The sequence below is a fragment of the Heterocephalus glaber genome, unplaced genomic scaffold (genome assembly GCF_053883595.1).
Source record: "Heterocephalus glaber isolate CG9 unplaced genomic scaffold, H.glaber_assembly_v1.0 deba00000331, whole genome shotgun sequence".
In the NCBI taxonomy this organism is placed as follows: Eukaryota; Metazoa; Chordata; class Mammalia; order Rodentia; family Bathyergidae; genus Heterocephalus; species Heterocephalus glaber.
This window is the reverse complement of record NW_028258142.1, coordinates 26,222,244-26,247,361: the sequence shown is the minus strand read 5'-3', so window position 1 is coordinate 26,247,361 and position 25,118 is coordinate 26,222,244. Positions and strand designations below refer to the sequence as shown.

The window sequence follows — 25,118 nt, the reverse complement described above, 5'->3', positions numbered from 1 at the left end:
GCCTGATCTACATCACGAGACTCTGTCTCAAACAACAACGACAACAACAAGAATGTATATGAACCAGAATGCTCCACCAATAACCAAATACTGTCCTCAGTAAGCGTCAAGCTACGTGTGGTCATGGGAAGCTCTGGACAGAGAAGTTCATCCCCCAGCAGTTGCACGGTGCTCCCCATGTCCCTAGCAATGCACCCTCCAGCCTTCTGTGCCTCCCCTGCCTGCTCTGGTCTGGCATGGACACCCTACCTGGTACACAGAAACCAACTCACCCAATCATGCTTTCCATACTTGCTTCACCTTCCTGGTTTTGTCATAACTAAGTACTAATGGACTTAGATTTATATTCCTCTTTATAAGAAATTGACTCTGAGGACAAAACTAAGTCTTCTAAGAATAATAGCTACAAAAACCAGGCCAATTTGTGCTCGTTGCATTTTTTTTTTTCTTAAACGTTTTTAAGCATAGATATAAACACAGAATCGACATAATTGGTAAATTTTTTTTAAAAAACAGAGTTTCTGCATTTTCTCCTCTAGTTAATAAGAAGTACTCATCAACAATTCAATATTCCATTGTGTCACTTCACAGAGAGCTCATTTAATCTCTCATTGTTTAATTTTTCTCATCTGTTAACTCAAGGAGACCTCAAAGGGATTCTCAGAGCAATAAAGAGCTAGTGAGTGAAAAGCCGATCTGCAATAAATGGCAAAAATGCCCTGCCCTCCAGAGCCTGATGTATGTATGACAGGAATTATTGTATGTGAAAAACTTGGTGAACTGCATTCAGTATCAGGATTCGCTAGGAGTTTTCCCAGAGGAAAAAAGAGAGTCTAGAAAGAGGTGCCCTGCTAGAGCTCAAACTTAGGCTCTGCTCCTCACCACCTACATAGCCTTGGACAAATCAGGGAATTATCCGAGTCTTGATTCCTCTTTGATTTGGGGATAATCAGATTTCAGGGCTTAACATAAGAAAATGACGTAAGGGAGACTGTCATAATATTCAGTAGAGTCAGTTCTCCACCTCCTGACGTGGATAATTTACCTGGTAATACACAAAATGTATGTGCAAGTACAAAACTACAATCTGACCATCAGGCATTTTTATGACATGGGAAGTCCATTAAATGAACAAAAGAAAGTAAGAAGTTTAGTGGTTTCCAATGGCAACACTATGATTCTAAAAATGAACACAATTGCACAGATCTATCATTCCCATTAATCAGCAGATTCTGATACATGTCTGTTTACTGAATTATTTATTAAATAAAGTCTGAATTTATTAAATCAAGACAAGTTTTCATTTAGATTAGATCAAATGATGCCTTTCTAAGAAAATGTCTTTTCAGCTAAACTCTGAATATTTAGGCAGGCAAAGAGGGAGAGGAAGGATTCTTTACAACATGCACAAAGGCCCAAGTCAAAGGAAAAGTGCCAATGTCCAAGACCTAAATGTCCCATGTAGCTAGACTATAGACAGCAACAGGAGAAGCTAACGTATGAGGTTGTGAAGGCACCTCCAGGACTAGTTATTCTAAAGACCAAAATAAAACACTGAAGGTGGGAGGCAGCATGCTCTGCTTAAATTTAAAAAAAAAAAAAAAAATCACTGTGATCCTTTTGGAATATGGACTCTACAGAGAAAGACTAGAAGTATAGAGGACTTCTAAAGTGGACCAGGAAGGAAATTATGGTGCTTTAATTTCAACTGGTAAAAGCAGAGGTGGAGAGCAGAACCCACAGTTACAAGGTGGGAGAAAGTTTAACAGGAAGGGGTTAAGGTGTCAGATCCTACGTAAATCAACAGATGCAGGGTTTTGCTTCTAGGTAGAATCTTATAGGAACCATGCATTAAAAGGGCAAGAGGGAATCAAATAAAATAGACAACTGGCTCTACAAACAAAACACTGAGAGACATGGATAGTACCACAGAAATATATATTCGAACATCTTGGAAAAAGAGAGAATACAGGGGAAAATGTATATGAGGTGAAAGTTGACACACTGTCTACTAAAGCACTATCTTATTAAATTCTCCCAACTACCCTATTACAACATGTAACAATGAAGAAACCAGGTCAAACTTATAATAACCAGGCCGAGTATAGTGATGCACGCCTGCAATCCCAGCACTTGTGGAAGCTGAGGCAGAAGGATTGCCATGAGTTCAAGGCCAGCCTAAACTACAGAGTGAGTTCAAGACCAGCCTGAACTACATAGCAAGATCTTGTCTCAAAAACAAACAAACAAAAGCCCAAAAGACAAAAAAGACAGCAAGTCAATCTGACTCCAGACTGAAGTATACCAACTACATCTCACCAGAAAAGGAAAAGAAGGTTCAGGTAAAATCCCTAAGGTTCTCAAACATTTGCAGTTGAAGCAGAAGTGCCAGCAAAACAGAGGTAGAAAGGATACCAGGAATGTGTGGTGTGGAAAAGTTGCATGCACAGAATTCCCATAAAACAAAAAAGGACAATTTTCTAAAAAGTTGCTAAGAGAGATGCAAGTTGTTGGTAGTCATAACAAGTTCAGTTTCAGTGGAATAAGTGGAGACAGAGCCAGATTTTAAAGGACTAGGCAGTAAATCAGAATTCTGCTTTGGAACATATGACCAATTACATATTCTGAAGGCCTCTCATATGAGACCCAAGATTCTAATTAAAAAAAAAAAAAATCTGTGAAAGTATGAATTCAAAAAATGAGGACATGCTGAAGACATCAAAAGAAACTTAGAAGTTTCCAGTAGTGAAGGGTAGGCACAAGAAAGGAAACTGCTCCAGGTGAAGCAAATAGGACCATGGTGGAAAGACTGGGTTACAGGAGACAGCCAACAGGAGGCTTCCAGATTAGGAAACAGACTTTGAGGCTGGGGATTTAGCTCAGTGGTTTTGCCGCCTGCTGCGCAAGTGCAAGGACCTGAGTTCGATCTCCGGTACCAAAAAACAAAAAAAACAATAACAAAGAAACAGACCTTGAAGCAAAAGCCAGTCTTCTCTGAAGGAAAGGATCCTTACCTTAAGTTCCCACATTTTCACAGATTTAACACCCATCAAGTCCAAAATCACAAGCATCACACACAAGAAAAACAAAGAACCATGAGTGAATTCCATAAAAGAATAAGACTCCCTCCAGCCTATGGAGCAGATGCAGGGATTATTACAAAATATCTGTATAATTGTGTATTACATTAAAAAATTAAAGATATAGTCACAGAAATGAACAAGAAATAAGAACGCACAGAAATTTGCAGGCATAATTTAAAAAGAACAAAATGGAAATTTTACAAATAAAAACATAGGCAATAGAATAAAAAATTTATCAACACATTAGACAACGGTGAAGAGAGAATTAATGAACTGAAAGATAAAATTAAAGAAATCACAGAGAGTGTAGCAGATACATGGAGATAAAAAGTATGAAAGAGGAGTTAAGAGAAACAGAAGGCAGAAGAAAAAGTTTAACATATTAATTAGAGTCCTCAAAGAAGACAATAGAACAAATGAAGGAAACAATATTTGAAGAGCTAAAAGCTGGTAATTTTTCTGAAAGGGAGGATGGCATAAAGTCACAGATACATAAAGAACAAAGCACCCTAAAGTCAAATTAAGAAAATCACACAGATATATTACAGTAAAATTTCTAGATACCAAAAGAAGTCAGGGGACAAGGCATCTGAGTTCAAAAAATAGTATAAGTAATCAAAGTAATGAAAGAAAACAAATGTCAATCTAAAATTGTGTGTCCTGAAAAATTATCTTTCTAGAACAAGAACAATGCAAGTAAACAAAAATAAGAGTTGACCTTCAACTTTCCTATACCAATAAAATGTCTAAAAGATATACTTTAACAAATGTGAAAATGATCCCGTAAGATCTGAGATCCCAGAAAAAGTGTTGAACAGAGAATACAGAAAATTGGTAAATCTAAGTATTGCTTATAAAATATGGATTAACTAATTTGTAGAAATAATTTTAAAGATCAAAACAAAAATACTAGAAAGGGAAGAGATGGGAAGAGTAATATTCAATGGTCCTAAAACTGTTCGAAAGAATTAGTATTTTTACAAAAAATATGCAACTGTAAACAATTTGACTCTACCTGACTAAATTAAGATCCATCCCAGAAAGACATAGTAATTGTAAAAACAAATGCATGCAATAATATAAATAGGTCTAAAGCCAAAGAAATTTATAAAATCACCACCATAGATTAATTAAACTCACTTTTCTCAACAACATATATGTCAGGCAGATTAAAAATATTAACAAAGACATAGATGATTTAAAAGCACAATTACCAAGCTTGAATTTCTGGACCCATGTGTACATACACATATAGATAATGAAATAATAAGAGAATACACATGTTTAATGAAATACAAAAACTAACAAAACTAATATTAAAACAAATCTTGATAAGTACTAAAGAACTTTTACCACAATGATTAAATGACAATAGAAATCCATATAAACAAGAGAAATAACACATTTATTGTAAAATGTCCAAGGTACCAGTAAGTATTGCAAGGGTCAAGAAAGAAATCGTGTTGAAAATTTTGCAGTAGTTATAAATATAAGATGATGAAAATATTACAAATTAAAGCTTATGGGCTAGAGTAACAGCAACAGCAGAACATACAGCATACAGGTCTACCTAAGCCTAATGTTCTTACACATAAAGAAAGTGAAGACAAGTTAATACTTTCAGTGGTTGAGTTAAGTTAGAAAAAAAATTAGAACACACCAAAATAAATAAAAATCAATAAATAATAAAGATAAATTAAGGAAGTAGAAAACAAACACACAATAAACATACTCCACAAGGCCTAAAGTTGATTCTTTAAAAACTTATAGCTAGCTTGATCGAGGAAAAAGAAGAAAAGATACAAATAAAACTGAATGAAAAATAAAATAATTATAGAGTCGGTACAGATTAAAATGCTAGTAAGAGTACACTATGAACAACTTTATGGAGGAAGAGGGTTAGGAGTTTGAGAGTAGAAAGAGGAGAACTATCTGTAGCCACACAACAATCTACAAAGCAAACTCTAAAGAAAGCGCAAAGGTATTTTAAGAATTAATATGAAAATTTAGCAACATGACTGAATAAGAAAACCAACATAAAAACTCAGCTGACTTTCTATATGGTCGCAACAATTTAAACATTTAATTAAAATACTAGAAACAGAAAAATGAGGTACCTAAATCATCCAAAGAAATACATAACTTCATGGAGAAAAAGACAAAAATATAATTACAAAAGTATGATTTCAAAATGATCAAAAATTATTTTGAAATATCAAAGAGTAAAAAAATGAAGACATGAGTAAAGATAATCACTATTAAAATATAGTAATTCTCCATAAATTGATCTCAAGTTTGCATATAACTTCAATAAAAATGCCTAAGCAGTCTTATCAAAGACCTTGACAAGCTTAATTTTAAACTCACTTAGAACAACACAGGCCCCAAAATAACCCAAGGTCAAATGTATACATATGAGACAGGAGAAAGGGGAAGAAGGACCGCACCTACCAGACATTAAACACACTACAAAACTTACTGTACTGTGCTGAGGCAAGGCTAGAAAAACTGTCCAACAGATTAAAAGAACCAGAAGGAAAGACCCTCGCAAATATGAAAAGTTAAAATAATACAGAAGTAGCACTGTAGATGACCAGGGAAAGGACTGACTTTTCAATAAATGATCCTAGAACAGATGGGTATCTAGATTTATTTTGTGGAAAAGTGAAATTGGAGCCTTCCATCCCACTCCATACAAAATCAATCCCAACCATATTGAAAACTTAAATGTGAAAGGTAAACACTTGAGAACCTTTTCAGAAGAAACATGTAAGAGATTATCTGCATGACCTTGGGGTAGAGAATGATTTCCCAACCATGACTCAAAGCGTAAAAAGATAAAAGAGAAAAATAATAACATGACTACATTAAAGACATCAAAATGTATAATACAGAGGCTGAAAAGTTATAGAGAATTTGCAGCACTCTGAGGAAGAATTATTACCCAAAAACATATCAATACCCATAAACCAATAAGAAAAAAACCTAACAGAAAATGGGGGGTTAGAAGCTTTCATAAAAGAAATACATATAAATAATAATAAATATAAATATACAAAAAGAGCTTAACCTCATTATCAAGGAAATGTAAGTTAGGATCACAATGATATATTTTAAATTTTACATCTACTAGATTGATACAAATGAATAAATCTGATTAACAACTAAGGCAGGCAAAGAGAGGCATCAATAGTAATCTTTTATGTTGCAGAAGAGAATGCTGATTAGTCAAAATCTCTGGAAAACAATCTTGTCATGCTGAGCTTTCACGTGACTCTATAACCCATTACTTCTATTCACAGATATCTAACAAGAGGGATCTACCCTACAAAGTCTTACACACCTGTATCAACGGAGCAGTGTAAGAAGGTTCCCAAAAGAAGGGAATCAGTCCGGAGGTTTGTCATGGTGAATATGCACAAAGAAAACTGTGATATACACACCAGCACTGAAAACGGACTAATGTCACATGCAGCAACATGGATAAATCTTAAAAAGGCATTAATTTGAGAAAGCAAATAGCATACAATATGAAACCATTTTTATAATTTTCAGACACAAGCAAAATCAACAACACTTTGGTTAAAGATACATAGTCACGTCATAAAACTACTCAAAAATAAAAAATATAAAAGAAGCACGAGAATGTTTACCTCTGGCAGAAAAGATGGGGAATGTGAAAGGGAAGAAAGTCAGACAGGGCCAACAGCTGGTTTTGAAACCACGATAGTTCCTATGTTGAATGGTGAGTTTAGCAGTGTTCATCCCTTTATTAAGCTACATACATTATTCTTGTAACTGTCAAGTATTATATGACAATCCCCTGAGTTTTGTAAAACAGGTTGAGTGTCCCTTACCAGAAGTGTTTTGAAGTTCAGATGTTTTCTGGATTTTAGAATATGTGCATATACATAATATCCTGGGGACAGGATCCTAGTCTAAACATAAAATTAATTAATGCTTCATATACACCTTCCCCTTAGAGCATGAAGGCAATTTTATATAGTTCTGTTAGTGCACTTGTGAGCTCACTGTGTCGTGTCATGAGGTCACACGGAATTTTTCACTTGGGGTGTCAGGCTAGTGCTCAAAAAGTTTTATCTCTTAAACCATTTTTTATTTCAGGTTTTTGAATTAAAAGTACTCAATCAGATATCTGATTGTGGTTAAATTTAAAACAAAAAGTGTCTGGCTAGAAGGCATATAAAAGCAGCCTTATGTAGCAACAACAGAAGTCTTGCTGTGAAGAAGGGTGGACACAGGGCTATGGCCAGAGAGCATGTGAATGAGAGGGGAGTTTTTGTTTTGTTATATTTCTTTTTTTTTCATTAAGTTTACTGGTACATTTTAGGTATACAATACAGTTACATTCCCAATCCCAAGCATAAAGAAAACAAACAGTCTAACAAACAGCTATCAAATCATCCCCACCTTCATCAGCCTTAACATTCTACCATATGTTTAAAAAAAAAGCACTGCAGATCTACTGAAGCTTTCTGTGTGTTCTCCCCAAAAGAAAAGTAACTATACTTCATTTTGTTTGTAGCTAAGACTTACTAAAGCACATCTGGATGTGACAGGAACTCTCTGCAAGGCAGAAATAGCACAGGACTGCTGCCCGTCAGCAAAGGGTTGGGCTACTTGTTCACCAGCAGCAGATCCATGCTGTAAGGGGTTTTCCACTGGGCACAGAAGGTGCTAGGCCTCTCTCCTCTCCTTTCAGTAGCCTTGTGATGAGGAACACAAAGGGCTCTAGGGTCCTTGGAGCTAAATCTAACTCACTGACAGAGAGCAGGATCCAGGACCACAGCTTACCCTAATACTGTAACTAGCTGGCCTAACCAAAGCTGGAAAAGGCGAAAAAAGACGGGATTTTATCTTCAACTTGAACGCTAAATATACTTTTAAAAGGCAAAATTCATCCTAATGAAAACAGACTAAACAGTTATCTCTGGCTCAAGAGATAACTCTAAATAAGAAAGAGTAAGATAAATGAGAAAATGGGAGAAGATGGTCATGAGAAAAGAACAAGGTAGGAGTTTAGCTGGGACTTGGAAAAAAAGAAGTAGCTTCATTTTGTTACTAATCAAGAGTTCATAGATAATTTTCTCCCATAGACTACCTCAGAAAAAATGCAATCAAATAACAATGCTGTAGTCCCAGATAGACTATCACTTAAATCAAACCACCACCCTCAAGTTTAACAACAAGCATGGTCAGGACCGTATTGTGGTTCTGCTATCTGATACCTGATAGTGGAAGAGAATGAATTCAATTCAACAGATCTAACTAAAGCATCAGTGTTGTTTACTGGTAACAACACATGAGCTCTAAGAAGCCTAAATGGTGCATAATTACTGAAAGCCATTAAATAAGACCCACTTCTACCTCCACACCCTTGCAGAAAAGAATTGCAAAAATCAATCTAAGTTTTCTCAGAAAATAAAAACACATCTACAGTGGTGGCTAAAGAGGTGCCTGGTAGCTGTATGGTTCAATTTCATGTATTGAAAAGTTACAGGATTTTCACAAAAAAGCAAGTGCCCACTATGAACACTTCACACTGAGGTAAAGGCACAGATTTCAAATAAGGTCTGCAGTCAATATTCCAACTTCATTCACCACTCACACTGTGGAACTAGCATCCCTTCTCTCACCTGGACATCTGCAAACACCTCACAACTGGTGGGGGCCATCCATGGTGAGTCCCCTGGGAGCCTGGGTTCCAGCCTGCTGCATGCGGCTCCAGGCACAAATCCCCGTAACAGTACACAGAGGCCAAACTGCTTTAACACTCAGCCTTGCAAGATCTGGCCCCTACCCACCCCTCAGGCTCAGCTCCAATCCTGCCCTCCTCTTTCACTGCTACCACGCCCTGCTCTCCGATCAGAATCCTTCACCCCAATCAGCAGCCAAACAGCAGCCCGTCTATAAGGAGCCTTACTGTTTACTCAACCTGGTCAGGTCCGCTATTGCAAACTCTCCCCATGCCACACACCTCTCATGTGTAGAACTTGCTATTTCTTAAGGTGATTACACCATTCATTTCTGTCTCCCACATTAGATACCTAGAAACCTATCTGTCTTGCTCATCATTGCATTTCCTGCACCCAGCATATGATGACCTGACCCTTGGTAGATACTCAATAAATATTCAATTTTGAAGGTATAAGAATAATTTTACTGGGTATAAATTCAATGATAAATATTTTAAAAGACTCACGAGAGAATTAAAAAGATAAGTGTGTTTATCTAGTGGCTTAGAAGTAAAAATACTATTTATAAATCCAACTTTTAAATTTCTTCTCAAAAAGGACACATAGAACCTAATTATCACCGCCACCCATAGAGCCTCTGAAAGTAAACTTGTCATGAATACAGTAGATATCAAGGTACTGTTTCCATAATCATTCTGATCCATCCTTTTACTCATGTAGGTGCACACATGTACACAGATTCTAGGTTTCTGTTTCTGCTGGAAAGCTGTAGCCTACATGTAATTATATTTGAAAAGTGTCTTCTGAAGAAATATAATTGTTTCACTTTTTTTTTTCCAGTACTGGGATGGAACCAATGGCCTTTGCAATGAGATGTACTACCAGCCCTTTCTCTTTTTTTCTTTTATTTTTTTATTTTGAGATGGGGTCTTGCTAAGTTGCCAAGCTCGGCTTAAACTTGCAATCTTCCTGCCCTAACCCCTCAAATTCTGAGAATCCAGGCATGTGATCCACACTTGGCTTCATATCACTATTTTAAAAGCACTGTCTTACTGCATCATGGTAGAACTTTAATCCAACAACAAAAACATCATGCTCCAAATGCAATGTAGCAGTGGACATTTTTCTTCTTTATATCAATGTAACTTGTATCTGGGCTCTCAGAAAACTTATTACTCAATGAATGAATGAGTGAATGAGCAAATGAGTAAAGGCAAGTTAATCATTCTTTATAAGTCTATCATTATTTCATGCATAATATTTTATCATTATATCATTATCAATACATTCACACGAGAAAAAAATAACTTGATGTGCATTCCTTTTATAGGACTCCTTAACATTCTTTAGATAATCAAGGCTTAAACCATTACAGACTATCTCTTATCTCATTTTACCAAAATTTTAAGGATTAAGGTCTAGAATTCCCCCACAACTAGAACACTGCAAATATACACACCATATAAAAGAGAAATAGTTCTATGTGGGCCAAAAAAATAAATTAAAGAATAATAAAAAGCTAATAAAATCAGGAGAAAATTAGATGTCAAAAGAAAATTAATCTGGTGGTTAAAAGTAACTAGATAAAGAATCATAGCCCCTGTAAAAGAAGAGAAAAACATTCAAAGGCTCACAACCTTAGTATTAGTAGACTGATGCTCCAGAAGGAACACAAGAAAGGCAAGGAGGGTTCAAATTAATAGTGTTCAATCTTTCTTTTCAAAATCGTGAGGCTGGGTGATGTTCAAAAGTGTACTTGATGATCAAAATGTTTTTGTTTTGAGTTTAAAATTGCAGGTTTACAAAATATTTCCAATTTAAATCCCTTACTATTTTGAAAAGTGAAGAAAGGGGTTAGAGAATATATAGGATCTCAACAAAAAAAATTTTTTTTTTTTAGTACTGGGGATCAAACTCAGGAACTTGTGCTTGTGACACAGGCGCCAGAACCACTGAGCTAAATCCCGGGCCCTCAACAGAAAATTTTTAAATGTGTCTAAAGTATTATTTTCGGAATAAAATACTTTCATTTTATTCCAATTATTCATTAATAAATTTCTTCTAAGCCAATATCAACCATTACTTGAATTTGTGACCTCACTGTCCTAACTGGAAGCACTATATGTGACACACTAAAATACACTTGCAAGGAAATACAGATGCAAGAAAGAAGACACTTGCATCTCAACTTATCAATACTTACAGAGAGGGTGGTGTATAGATATAGAGAAGTCTTTTCCTATTTGTTTAGTAATTATGATAAATTTAATTCAAGGTTCATCGGGCCAATCATAATACTTTTGCATACATTATATATATAGTGGTTAAAATAAAATTATCTTTGAGAGTTTTTTAAATGCATTTCTAAATTATTACATTTCCCTGCTAGCTTTTGAACAGCAATTTAAAAAAAAAAAAAAAGTGACATTGGTAATGATGATGGTAACGATAATAAAAATCGTAATGATAAATTTTTGTAATCTTTAAAATGGTTTAAATATAACTTTTTCTTTCAGAAAAAAAATGGAAAGCCCTCTTGAATTGTGCTGCTGAGTTTCAAACTATTTTTTTCAGTTTTAAGATGGAGGCTTTACCAGTATAAATGAGCTTCTTAGCAACAAAAACTGCAAAAAAATACAGATTTCCAGATTTGGTTAAGTACAAATTTTCTCAAAGCAGCTATCAATTTCCATTGCTGAATGACATAACAGGAAAAACTTAAACATGGGAATACAAAAAAACTCAATTTTGCTCTTAATACAACTATTAAAAATTGTACTTATGGAAGAAACCATATTAATATCTGTAATACTCCCAAAGAAATCCAAATCCAGAAAGAAATTATGGGATAAAATATACCAAGACAGGCATATTTGCCTAGAAATCATGTGCCTCGATTAGCGTTCACCTCACTGCAGAGGGATGGGCTGCACTGTCCCTTTCTGGGTAGTCTCTTTGAGTCACCCTTTAGATTTTATTCCCTGCGTGCCAGGTTCAGTGATCTTCATCCTAACTTCAGTCCTAGTACTCACAGGTCAAAATTCTACCCCTCTTTCAAGGAAGAGTGACAGTCAACTTGTCCGTGAACTTTCATTACTAATTTTCCCTGGCAAGAAATAAGTTCTCATTTATTAAAATGCCCACAGCATGACTATGTCTTCTGAATACTGTAAGGAATTATGTGTAATTCTCTATTCTTTCTTGGTAGAGTAGCTGCCCTCCAAGGGCAGATCCTTCTCCCACAAAGACCCCTACGTTCTACAATTGCAAACGTAAGGTGTGAGCTTAGCGAGTGCAACAAATGTATTAGACATACCATCAATCAGAATTATGACAGACAAATAGCCAGCTACATACAAGCAACATCCTATCTCCATTCGCAACACATTAAAAGCCAAGGGCACAACTGAATTTGTTCTACAATCTCTAGAGAATAATATAAATAAATGCACCTTCCTAACCATCCCCTATCAATTTTTACTCATCTTAAGTGACTATAAAAGCAATTACTTGACAAGGCGTGCCAATTTGCATGTCTTTCATGTCTTGTGCCTCAGTATTTTATAGACTATGAAAACTGTACTGTCCAAAGCTATCATTTCAATATCCTCCATAGATGTCTCATCTTTCCTTCATTTAACAGTCCTGTAACTACTTTGTAGTTGTCTTGGCTTGTGAAATTTGAGATTAAAAACATTCCATTTGGATGCCTTGCACTTCAGCCAGGTACCCCAAAAGGGAATGTTTAAATGAATGGAAGATTAAAGAAAGAACATTCGAAAAGATATTCTATTACGCGGTTTTGTCACCACCTTCTCTGTTTTATTGAGAAAATAGTCTGCTCTCAAGCAACTGAAAGTTTATATGCCAACCATCAGTCTAGTTTAACTATTCGAAGTTAAAAATGTCAGAGAAAAAAAATTGGTAATGGAAACGCTGACATGCCATGAAGTAAGAAGCACAGACAGGTGCCCCTGGACCCAGGGTCATAATTCAATCAAGCTGTATTTTGACGTCATCTGTTACAGAAAAAAGCCAAATGGTTTATGAACTGCACCAGAACCCCCGAGATTAAATTACAGCCCTGATATTTAATCAAAAGTCTTACTTTGTTATTTTTAATAACACAATACATTTTAACAGTTATTCGTCAACTGCCTCAGCCAAATTGGAACTTGTGATGACAAGTGAGCGGATTACAATGTCCATCTCTCACAATCTCAATTTTTATTATTTTTTCAGAAATAGTCAATTATACAAGTTTTCCTCTTCTTAACAAACATACAGTTGGTACCAACGGATGGAGTCCAAACCTTAATTAAAAGCAGCAGGGGCTCTTTGACCAGAGGGTGAGGACATGGGTATTTCTGTCTGTTACAGCCACAACCAACTGTATGATTTGGAGAAAAGGACATTTTACCCTCTAAAGCATTGGCTCCTTATCTAAAAAATATAATACCACATCTCTAAATTTGCTCATAAATCTAAATTTCTATAATTTACTTGAACAACAAAAAATGGTGTAATTTCGCTGGGATTCCCTGGGAATCTGAATATAAAATGTTATAGTAGGAAAGTTAATAAAATGATTTTGCTCAAAGAGGCCTCCCAGTACATGATAATTTATAAGCTAAAGTTTTTAGAGCCAATATCAGCATCAGCAAAATAGGTCCTTTAAAAGAAACAGGTTCTTTAAAACGTAATGTACAAAATACTGCCACACGTGTGAGGGGTTGTTGGCAAAACAAATCAATACAGGCACATCCAACAATGGATTGCACTTAATAAACTACATATAGTAATTACCACCAATGGCAGTCTAGAAAGTCATTCATTGAATGTTAATTGTCACACAAAAGTACAAAAGAATACATCTGAACAATCATGTGGCTGCACCTTTAAATAAAATACTTTCTTACGGCCCAGAAATTCATCCACATAAACTGATTTTAAACACACCTGGGTATTTGATATGCTGATTAACTGGCCCTTTATTTGTTTTTTGAAATGAAAGTAAACATGACAACCTTTCAACACTTTTGCTATTCCTGAGAGTCTAATATAAATAAATATATGTTGGTATATATACTTATATATATAAATAACTTATAAATAACAAAATGCTAACCAATCTTCATGAAAGGCTAAATTGCTACTTCTCTTCTGTCTCTCTCGTAAGTATTCAGAGACATAGGTGTACAGAATACATGTAAATCCTATGTACCATAGCTTACACTCAGTCTAAGTGGATACACTTTTAGAAAATGAATAACTCACATGTAAGCTGATACATTTGTTGGCCAAATTTGAAAATTTTACTCAGAAGTAATAACAAATCATTAACAAAAATAACCCTTAAAATATCCTATAATGTGCTTTACTTCTGTAATACTTATCACTGTCTCATTAACTTGAAAGAACAGCTGGTCATAAAAATAGCTCATAAAATCCAAAAAACTAAGACAGGAGAGATTTTTCTGTTCCTACCTAGCTTCATTTTTTTTGTTGTTGCTATTGTTTGGTTTTTGGTACCGGGGATCAAACTCAGGACCTTGCACTTGTAAGGCAGGCAGAGGAACCACTGAGCTAAATCCCTGGACCCTACCTAGCTTCATTTTGATGGTACATCTGTACTAGATCTGATTTAACCAACATGCACACAGGCTGTAAAGAACAATTTGGTTCAAGACTTGTAAACTGAAGAACATTCCAAAACATACCGTATTCCTTATTAGGAAATTTAAGATCTGTTATGCTGGCTTATGGGAACAGGTCTAAATGGCATCATAATACTAAACGTTGAAAATCACAGGCCTGAGGCCACCAGGACTCAACTCCATGCCTTGGACGAGGTTGCAAACTTCCAATATAAAATGTAGTTTACCATTAGGAGTAAATGTTTGATCTGTAAAGCTTACAAAATTACTTTGTTTATCAGAGCAGATGAAAGCAAAAAGGAATAATTTTAAGCTCAAAAGAAAACTGTTTATATGACAGTCTTTACTGCTCCATGATTCTAAGCATTTAAGACAAATTCAAGCAATTAACAGCATAAACTTTCATTACATAGTTCTATTATATATGTTTATGTGACTTCGCTGTTCATCTGTTATTTAAGTGATTTCCTCATTACAATAGAAGGGTAAAGATAATTTGCTGATGCTGTCAAAAATGTTAAGCATTTCATTCTCAATAGTTCTTGGATCCCCACGCTTGTTTAATGCACTTTATTTACTTAAGTCAGTATCAAAGAGAGTACTGCTTTTCCTTCTGGAATTTAGAAAACTAACATTTTAAGCACGTCTGCTAATAGAGATATCAAAACTTTCAAGCCACTTATTTTAGTAATTCAGATTAAATATTGTTTGAATAATCAGCTTTAAAGATCTAACAATGAACTGCATACTTTTTTATACTTAAAGATAGGAGATCCTTATTTTTAGATATTAATAGGTCAGACATTTACTTCACCTCGTCGGGTTACATACATACAGACAATTGAAAGTAAAATATTTTTAGATAGCCAATTTACAGCATAATTAAAGCATAAGAACTTTAAAAATATCTACTGTATTTTCTTTTTAAAATAATGACACCAGACCTAGTGACACACACCTATAATCTCAGCACTTAGGAGGCTAAGGTAAGAGACTCACAGAAGGTTTGAGGACTGCCTGGGCTACATAGTGATTTCAAGGCCAGACTGAAGTACAAAACAAGATACTGTCTCAAAATAAATACATACATACATAAAACTTTAAAAATAAATATGAGAAAGATACACTAAGTCACATTGATATCCATCATATTAGAAGGGTATGCTTATTTGGATATTAAGGCAGGATCATGGATAGCATTTCATGCCAAGCCTCAATATTACATTCTATAGCTATATAATCAGGAAAAACCAAACCATCAGACAATTATGCAGGGTATGTGTGTGTGTACACGCATGCATGCACACTATGAACTATGGGACAGGCAGAAGTCAGTTTAGAATCTAATGTCATTGTCTGGCTTGAGAGCAACTTGTTTAACATCTCTGATCTCAGTTTCTTCATCCATGAATTGGGCATGATAATCCTTACACTGTTTTAGGTTCTTGAGAAGATTAAAATGCAGTAAATACATAGTGTAGAACACACCACCTAGCACATTAAAACACTTTAATTTTGTCAGTGCCATGCTCACTCGCACTGTATTATTCTCCTCTACATCTTGCCACTGGGCACAGGGGAGACTAGGTAAGAGAGAAGGATTGATACTCCAAAATTTAGCTCCAAATCTGAGAAGAGCATGCAGAGGGTACCTGCACATACGGAAGCATTTACAAGCACAAATATCAGCACGCCAATTCTAATACCTATTATGCACCAAAGTGTCAGAAAAACAGTGATGAAACCAATGTTATTTCCACAAAAGGATTTGCAGGCCCTCAGAGAATTAGCAAATCAAACTTATTTTCTTACAATAACAAAGGCACCACTTAGAAACTCTTTAACTTGGGCTTCAGCTTTCTTTGGCTGTGCACTAAAAGCACTGAGCAGGACATTTCTAGAGGGTTTCTAGCGCCAAAATTCTTGATTCTAACATAATGAGTTTGATATCACTATACTTTTTAAAAATCTATTAAATTTCTCTCCTTGTTAAAATAAGTTACACAACCATTATGAACTGTACTACAATAGTAAGATTCTTTTCAAACACACACACACATAGTAAATATCTGCCCTTGACAAGTATGTACCTTCAAGGGGAGATCAGTTTTTCACATCATGACCATGAACTCAAACTGATGCAGAATGAAAGTAATTCAGGATCCTCAACACTTGAATTTTCTCTATCACACAAAACTACCCTAGATTGATTTTTTCTCAATGAATTTACTCAATTGATGGGTCATGTTGGTGTCATGCAGAGATATAGGTTAACTAATCTATATGGGTGCCAAGAAATGTTTCCGTCTTCCAAAAATAACCCACAAGAGAGATGTGGTGTATTTTGCTGCTCTCCTCTTAACTGTTCAAACACTCAATTGCTTGGCAATTTTCAACAACTGCTGAACACCTACGTAAAATTAAACAGTTATAGGGGAAAAAAACCCTCAACTTTTAAACTAAGGGAGAAAGATGTAGAATCCATCACAGACTAATTGTAAATACATGTAACAGATGAGATTAGGACTGAACAAGTTCTTTAATGTACCTAGTTTTAGTGGCCCAACTTTAAACTATTTTTTAAAAAGACACCAACAGCAATATGTTCATCTTCTGTTCACAAAAGACTCAAAAATAACCAATTAGACTATATATTTGTTATATTAGAAAATTAAACCTCTACTCAGCAAAAACTATAGACCTTCAATGAACTTTTTTTTTCTTTTAGGAACTTCATCATTCAACTTTTTCATGAGAACAATTTTCAAATCCAGGCATGTGGATTTAAGATCAATGATACAACGGATATTAAATTCCTTTGTATAAATTACCATGTAGGTTATAACTATTTCTTAAAAATAATTCCAGAGCCCACCAATTCTCTGTGTTAAGGTCATGGAAGCTCTGGACCATCATAGCTGAATTGTTTTACTGCTTTCTGCTGAACACCTGCAAACATCAAACAAAAACTGCTGGTCCTTTCCAGGGTTGACAAAAGCCTTTCATGTGAAAAATGCTCCCTGGGAATGTCAGGCTGTAGCTCAGGTTACATTCCATTCTCCCTAACAGCCTCACCATTTCTTAAGGTGGTAGGAAAAAGCATGTTTGTGAAATCAAAGATTAAAGAGAATATAGCCACACTTTATTTTCATTCTCACGTTGCAAATCACGATAAAGCATCCTGTATTAATGGAATCAAAAGCTATTGGAAACTTTAAGCATGAAATATTACCATGCTTCACTTTGAAAAAATATAGCTGATTTTCAAATAGGAATAGTTTACTTATAGCTCAGATCTTTTCTTCTGGAATCAAAGTTTCAAAAATACCTATGAAAAGTGACATCTGAGTCCACTCAGGACAATGGTTATTAACTTGAAGTAACTTTAGAGAATGATTTCTCTACCCAAAGTTTCCTAGTTCATTCTTCCAGTTAAAGGACAAGCACTGATTTCATGACTGCTTTCATCTGTTATGCTTTAAAAGAGATGTATGTATTTTATTGAATAGAAATAGAAGCCATTTTCTTCACTAAGAGTTCTACGTTCTTATAGGTCTTCCTATACATTATAATCACCATCATACTGCATTGAATACCAGGCTGGTAAAAATAAAACAGTCACTACACTTTCTACCCTTACAAGTAAGCATCTGGTCTTAAAAACCACACCACTGGTACAATGTAGCATAAAGTTCAACATCTTAAAAATAATCACTGCATATTCATTAGAAATATAACATGGCCTAGTAAGGATGAAATCTCTCTCTAGGCTTATGTATACATGGAGATATAGATAGATAGATGATAGATAGATAAGACAGATAGATAGATAGACAGACAGACAGACACATACATACATCTTAAGAACTGTGTAAGTTTTGATATGATTACTTACCAAAATGTATTAATATATTCAACTTAACCATTCTACACTCTAGAAACACTTAAAACATGATAGCAAGGACTTTATTTAAAGGTGAACACAGAAAATGGGCCAGATACAGTTGTATTTTTTTCAGTTTAACATATTTCATACTTTTAATTACCCTTAATTTATTAAATCATATCTAAAGTAACACATTTAAGTTATTCCAAATGTGTTTATTTTTACAATAGTACAAATAAGTATTTTACACTGACTTTGAAAGTAGTCCATCTCTGTGCCTGCCTGACTTCTAGTTTCAGATTTAAACTGAATGCACATTTCTTAAGTAAAACATGAAGAAAATCACTGTCAGAGATAGCTACTGTTTTGATAGGGTCAACAGAAAAAGGTAATTTACCTATAAGAAACACTTGTACCTATCTTTTACTTCAAGCATTCACATTATTATTTTCTATCATAAGAGTTACATAGAAAATTCCATATAGAAATTGAGAAGATATAATACTAATATAACAACAACAACAAAATTTAAGTTTCTAAAGGAAAACTAGAACAGGGTCCAGGACAGTAAAGCACAAACATATAGTCAATAGTACTTTTAATCACTTTGGACCCCAAAAAGTGCCAAAATATAGCTACAGGAGGCATCTCATATTTTCTAAGTTATTGAGACAAAAATTCCTTAGACTAATGGGGACCAATAAAAGTCACTTACTTGGAAATGAGCAACTTTTAAAAGCCATCGATTTTATTAAAACATACCAATTATACATATCATAGGTGAACAGATTTCTTTCATAGCTATAGCACCAGATGAAAATTAAAAGATGTGAAATTATATTCATAGTTGATAGACAATTCCAGTGGCATCTCACAGCTGAAAGATGTCAACATTTCCTAGTCTGACTTAAGAATAGTACTCTGTCTAATGTTTGTTATATACCACTACCAGAGCTCCTAAAATGCTGCAGCTGTTTAACAGGCATAGTCTTGCACCTAAAGAATAGCAGGCAAGGATGTATGACTCGTTATCTAAAATTAATTGAACAACAACAAACTAAAAACATTTTAAATGAATATCATATCTTCAGTCTTCACTTTTAATAAGAGATACTCAAGCAGTCCTGTACGAAAAACTCTTCCTTAGATGACAAATAATCATTGTGTACAGATTCCTTTGTGAATACCGCTAACGTCCTTTTTTAAGCATCACCTACAGATCTTTCATTTACAAAATGTTAAAGTCCTTACAAATTTGCAACTTTAAACATAGCAAAAATCCATCACACAAGCAAATGAGGAAAACAAGCAGCTAAAACATCAAAAAGGATATTTTAAACATAAATGAATTCATATTTAGCCTTTCAGATTACCAAGAGGCTATTTACAGATATGGTTTTCTACACAGCATTCATTTGCAAAATTAAGTGCTCATTTTTTTGAAAGGGTTAATTGTACACAGTAACTAATAACTGATATTATTTACAAGGGATTGCCCCTTTTGATGAAAGTTAGATTTTTTCCTCTGTATTTTCAAATAGAGAACATTAATTTATTTCCTATGTCAACACTGGTCTTATCTTCACATGTTTGATTACAACTGTGTTAGAAAATGAGTCATATTTTAAGTGATGGAATTTTGAGAGTTTTCTTGGTTTAAAAAAAAGTCTACTTTTAATTGCAAAAGATAACAATTTGTGTGAGTTACACTGCTGATGGACACTCAGATAACCTTATCATTCTAGGCTAAAATTCAATGACTTTTTTCCTAACACTTCAGAGACAAAAACACAGAATGAGCAAATAAACAGGCAAGAATATTTAACGTCACAGTAAAAAAAGAATTTACATACTTGAGCCAGTAAAATGTCCACTCGCCAAAGAAGTTGGTCCATTTTTCCCACTGCTCACAGGAGGTGAAAACATCTAAAAGAAACAAAGAAATATTACAGTTGAAAAGTAGACACTTGTGCCTTCAGAGTTCATCAAAGATTTTTCATACTCTTACCAAATAACTTAAGAGTTTATGCTAAGGGTTTATACAGTAAAATACATCACCATCCAACTTAAAATTAAAACAGACACATTACACTGCCCCCCCCCCCACTACAGCTCCTTCTTTTTCCTCGAGTGCCTGAGATTGCCAAGCAATATGACTAGTTTCTGCACAAACACAGTGCTCCACAGAGTTATCAAGATTCAGGTTGGAGGGCACCAGCCTTTCTAGTAAACACTAGTTTGACAAAGAAGGAAAAAAGTTGTTCATATTATACTGAAAACCTTGGCCATAAATGTAGCAATGTCCATTTCCATCCCGTTTCGATTTGCCTGTCATATGTGAACCCAAATAAAATAAAAGTGCCACCTGCACTAAATTCTCATTTCATCTCTAAATGAGAGCAATTGGAAGCAAGACTCTTTCTCTCTCTCTCTCTGTCTCTCTCACTCTCACTCTCTCTTTCACTCCCTCTCTCTCCAGCATTTATTTCGACCCTAATTGGTTTCCCTCTTTCCACGTATCTAGTGGATAATGCACACCTTCCCTGAGTCAGAGCCTGCAAAAAAGCAAAGGAACGAATGGAGAAAGTGCAGCAAGCAGAAAGGGGGCTGCAAAGCTGCCTACAGCTACATTTCCTGGCAAAACTTCCGAAAGCCATTTCTCCAAAAAGAAGTCTAGAAGAGGAGCAGAGGTGGCGGCAGCGGTGGCGGCAGCAGCAGCATGAAAGAGCCCACTTAGAAGGCGGTTTGGATTGTATTTGTGTGTTTTGTGGATTCTCTATATTTTGCTTTACAAATGCATCTTATACCAAACTCATCTGGCATTAAAAATGAATCCATCCCTGACATGTGTGGAACTTGGTTTGGGAAAGGGAAGCAGACAGAGGGAATAGAAGGACTGATTACAGTGGTAAAACTCCGCAAGTGTTAACTTCCTCTTTGTGCTGATCTCAGGACTACGATACTTACAAAAATAGTCCAAAAGGTTCTAAAAAATGTATGCTCAGCTCAGCATATAGAGGAGTTTTCAGAATCCCAGAAAAAGAGATAATGAGGAGGACTACAGTTCTTTCCAGTCCACAGCATCATCAGTGTAAAACTTTAGAGACAACTAGGTCTCCTATTTTCTTTTTTCCATTTCCAGAAAATAGTAAATAAGATGAGTATGCCAAGTATTAGTACTCTCACTGTTCACACATGGCCAAGTTTTAGAGATGACTTACAGTTTTAGGGGTGTCTGTTTTTTCCTTTCCACTGGGGTGAGTTTCCATTATTGTGGGGAACTGGTGGGTTAAGAATTCAAGGCAAGTAATTAGACTCTGAAAAAAAAAAAGCCTGAATCTTCCATCACACCCCAAAATGAGTTTAAAACTTGTCAAAAAGACCTTCATATTTACCAAGGACTCAGCCAATTAAAATTCATTCTTGTCCTTTAGATTACTATTGGTTTCTAGCTGAAGTGTTTTGGGGTTTCTGGATTTTTTTTTTTTTTTTTGGTTTTTTTTTCACAGCTGTTGTTAGTTTCCACCGTTCTTTCTTACCGCACTGAAATCCAGTAAATCACTCAGCTCTTTGTCCGTCCCTAAGGCAGCCATTCGCTGTTGGTGATGCATTTTAGCAAAATCACACAAACCTAGAAACATGGAAATAACCGCAATCAGAAAATCCAGTCCCAATCCTTGGAGAAAACACAATCGGATTTTTGGAGACTGGGGGGTTGGGGGTGGGGATGTGGGAGCGGGTAGGATTAAGGTGGAAAGGAGGGAGGGATGGGAGAGTTGTTGTGGGGTTTTGTTTTGTTTTGATTTTAAGATGGAATAGGCAGCAATAGCAAAAAAAAAAAAAAAAAAAAGTGGGGGGTACTGTATTTCCAAAGAGACGATCAAACTGGTAACATCCACTGTACAACCAAATTCGGCAAGGGGGGAAAAAAAGCCGCTCTTCAGCGCATCCTTTTATGCAACAGGAGGTAGAGCGAGAAATGAATGGATCACAGAGAAAAAGAGAAACTACTCAGAACGATCCGGTCTCAACTTTCCCCCACCCTCCACCCCCCTCGCACACATACACACACACACACACTCACTCACTCACTCACACACACACACTCACACACCACTCCCCTCGGCATTTCAAAGTCGCTATAAAGAAATTAAAGATGAGCGTCTCTGGAGTGAAAACACGTCCAAGGGGGGAGGGGTGACACGGTCGGCGGAGGGAGGGGGTGCAGAGTTGGAGGCTCGGGTCCTGGAATGGTCCAGCACCCTAATTTGTAAAAGAAAGGGTTGTAAAAATTAAAGTCAGGCCCTTGGCAAAGTCCTCGGTCCCTCCAAGTGGGCACCGCCGGGGAGGGGCGGGGGGGGGCGACAGGGGAGGGAAGAGGCGCGGGAGGGGACGGGATGTCTCCGTCGGCGAGCGCCCGAGCCGAACCGGGCCGGGCGCGGGGGGCGCGGGGCCGCGTGCGGGGCCGCCGAGCTCCAGCCCGACCCGCGCGGCGCTGCGCTGCGCATCCGCCCGCCGGGCCGCCGGCGCCGGTACCTACCGCCCGCGCGCGAGAAGGGGCTCTCGGTGCACCGCCGGCGCCCAGGCGGCGTTCATGTCTAACCAGTGCCTCCACCGCCACCTCCACCTCCTCCACCTCCTCCACCTCCTCCTCCACCTCCTCCACCTCCTCCTCCTCCTCCTCCTCCTCCTCCTCCTCCTCCTCCTCCTCCTCCGACGCCCGCGCCCGCTGCTTCCCGGCCGCCGCCGCCGTCACTCCAGCTCCGCAGACACACAGCCAAGATCCCTGACTCTTAACACCAACTCTCTTCTCTGGGGAGGGGAGGGGACGAGGGAGGGGGGAGGGGGAACACGCCGAGGCGCAAGGAATTGCAAGTTCAGCAAAGAAATGGGTGGGGGGGCTCCGGCGGGCGGACTCGGCTTGCTCCGGGTCGGGGCCCTGGGACGCGTCCTCCCCCACCGCCCCCCAGAAACAGAAAAATCGCAACGCCTCCCCCGCCTCGCAAAAATAATAATAATATAATACAAACGAAAATTCATCGAGCACCTCATTTTTTCCCTCAGATCGTCAGTTACAATCTGAAGCCTGAACAGTTCAGTTTTTTGCCCGTTTCATCCATCGGAAGCACTTTGAAATTGATTCGACTTTACAACCCCTCTCACTTCTTTCTTTCTTACTCGCGTTCCCTCTCACACATCCACACGGCAAAGCAAGTTTATACTAGGCTGCAAATACACGTGATGCAAAAAGACTTTGCCAAGAGGAATAATGTTTTTCTTTTCCATGCATAAACTAAGCCACATTTTGCTGGGGAAATTTTCGTTTAGGGTAGTTTTGCGTGGAGAGCGAAATCCGAATTGCATACTTTCTTCCCCCGCCCTATTAAGTCAAAGAAGAGTATTGCTGCAAACTTCGTTTTTTAAAAAAAGGCAATTTGGGAGGGTGGATGTTGTTTTGTTTTTACACTTGAGCTCCCAGGCACACTAAGTGCGCGTTCGCCAGTACTCTTAAGTTTTTAATTCAACATTTACTATTATAGGCCCTGCATGTTCTTAAAGCATACTTTTCCAAATCACTTTTTAGGATAAAAACTAAGGTTCGTAATTCTATCTTTTCGTAATAGCAAGCGTGCTTTATCCAATATATGCAACATACGCTATTTCAACGTGTGTTAAACACATTCTGCAACCCCTGATATTGCTAGATGTGCGAGTACATGCACAAAATGCATGCACACACTTTTTCCCAGTGGCAATTATTTAATAGGCTGTTCCTTTTGTTTTAATAAAACATCGGGATCGACATTTTTTTAAAAATTAAATTCAATTACAAACAGTTTACTCTTACAGCAAATTATAACGTTACCTTAAATGGCCACAAATATTCTCACAATATTCCAAGGAAAGAGACTTTAAAAAGAGACAAAAATCTTCTGCAAGTACTTAGTATCTCACATGTGTATCCCCCAAAAAAGTATTTAAAGTGGTACTCAGTCCTGCTCCAGGGATATCCACAGATTACAAGATTATGCACCTGGGTCTGGTTTTTGCATTTTCCACCATAAAACTGCAACAAAATTCCCTCCCCCAAAAAAGAAAGCATTAAAAAAATCCAACAACTTTTTCTTATTGTTTATAAAAAAATATCGACACAGGATAGTTATAATTGTTCCTCAAACAAATCTTGTTGGTTGGGTTTTTTTTCTTCTCCTCTTATAAAGTCTTAAACTTGTTCCAAGTTTAGAGGTGTCTCATCATCATCCTCCTCCTCATCATCATCACCATTGACTCCCCCGTGGAGTCACATTGATAATAATAGGTTTCCCTGAAAGATACATTGTAATCCATTCACATCCGGGGACTGCGGGTTTATAAAGAGAAGGCGCTGCGGCCGCGGCTGCTCCTCCAGACAATGACTGGGGAGGGGCGGGGCAGGAGCGGGCGACCATAGAGTAGTAAACAGAGCGCCTAGAGAGACCAACAAGATGGCGGCGCGCGTCTGTCACGCCTCCTCCGGGAACGGAGGCGGGTGCCGGGGCTGGGGCTGGCGTCGCGTGTTGAGCAGCCCAGAAGGGGGACCTGAGGCTAGGCTTGACCTCAGGCCGAGTCTTCCTGCGGGCTTCCACTTGTTCGCGTTCCGTGGCTGGCCCTGATCTTTGGCGCGAAAATATAGTTTCTTGAATAAATTCACTAATTAAACTCTACAGACTTCCGCGGGGGAGTCAGCTCCCACCCCCACCCCCAGCCCCAAGTCACCCGCACGGAGGTTCGGAAG

The 25,118-nt window shown here is 37.0% G+C and overlaps 1 protein-coding gene across 24 annotated transcripts in view; it reads right to left on the bottom strand.

Annotated features, from left to right (window-relative positions):
- Positions 1 to 24,752, bottom strand: part of Tcf4 (transcription factor 4) — a 347,794-nt gene extending 323,042 nt beyond the window's left edge. For 5 of the 24 annotated variants that reach the window (XM_087192203.1, XM_087192198.1, XM_087192213.1 and 2 more), the window contains exons 1-4: positions 22,884 to 22,990; positions 21,883 to 21,974; positions 21,565 to 21,624; positions 20,197 to 20,269 (exon numbers count right to left, since the gene is read on the bottom strand). In XM_087192203.1, coding sequence (XP_087048329.1) covers positions 20,197 to 20,269; positions 21,565 to 21,624; positions 21,883 to 21,954 — 205 coding nt within the window. In that variant the 5' untranslated portion in view covers positions 21,955 to 21,974; positions 22,884 to 22,990. Of the gene's footprint in view, positions 1 to 20,196; positions 20,270 to 20,623; positions 20,822 to 20,881; positions 20,906 to 21,564; positions 21,625 to 21,882; positions 21,975 to 22,883; positions 22,994 to 23,390; positions 23,615 to 24,209 lie in introns of those variants that run through there. The other 19 variants (XM_087192224.1, XM_087192236.1, XM_087192230.1 and 16 more) reach the window with 13 other exon arrangements.
- Positions 24,753 to 25,118: the final 366 nt, after the last annotated feature.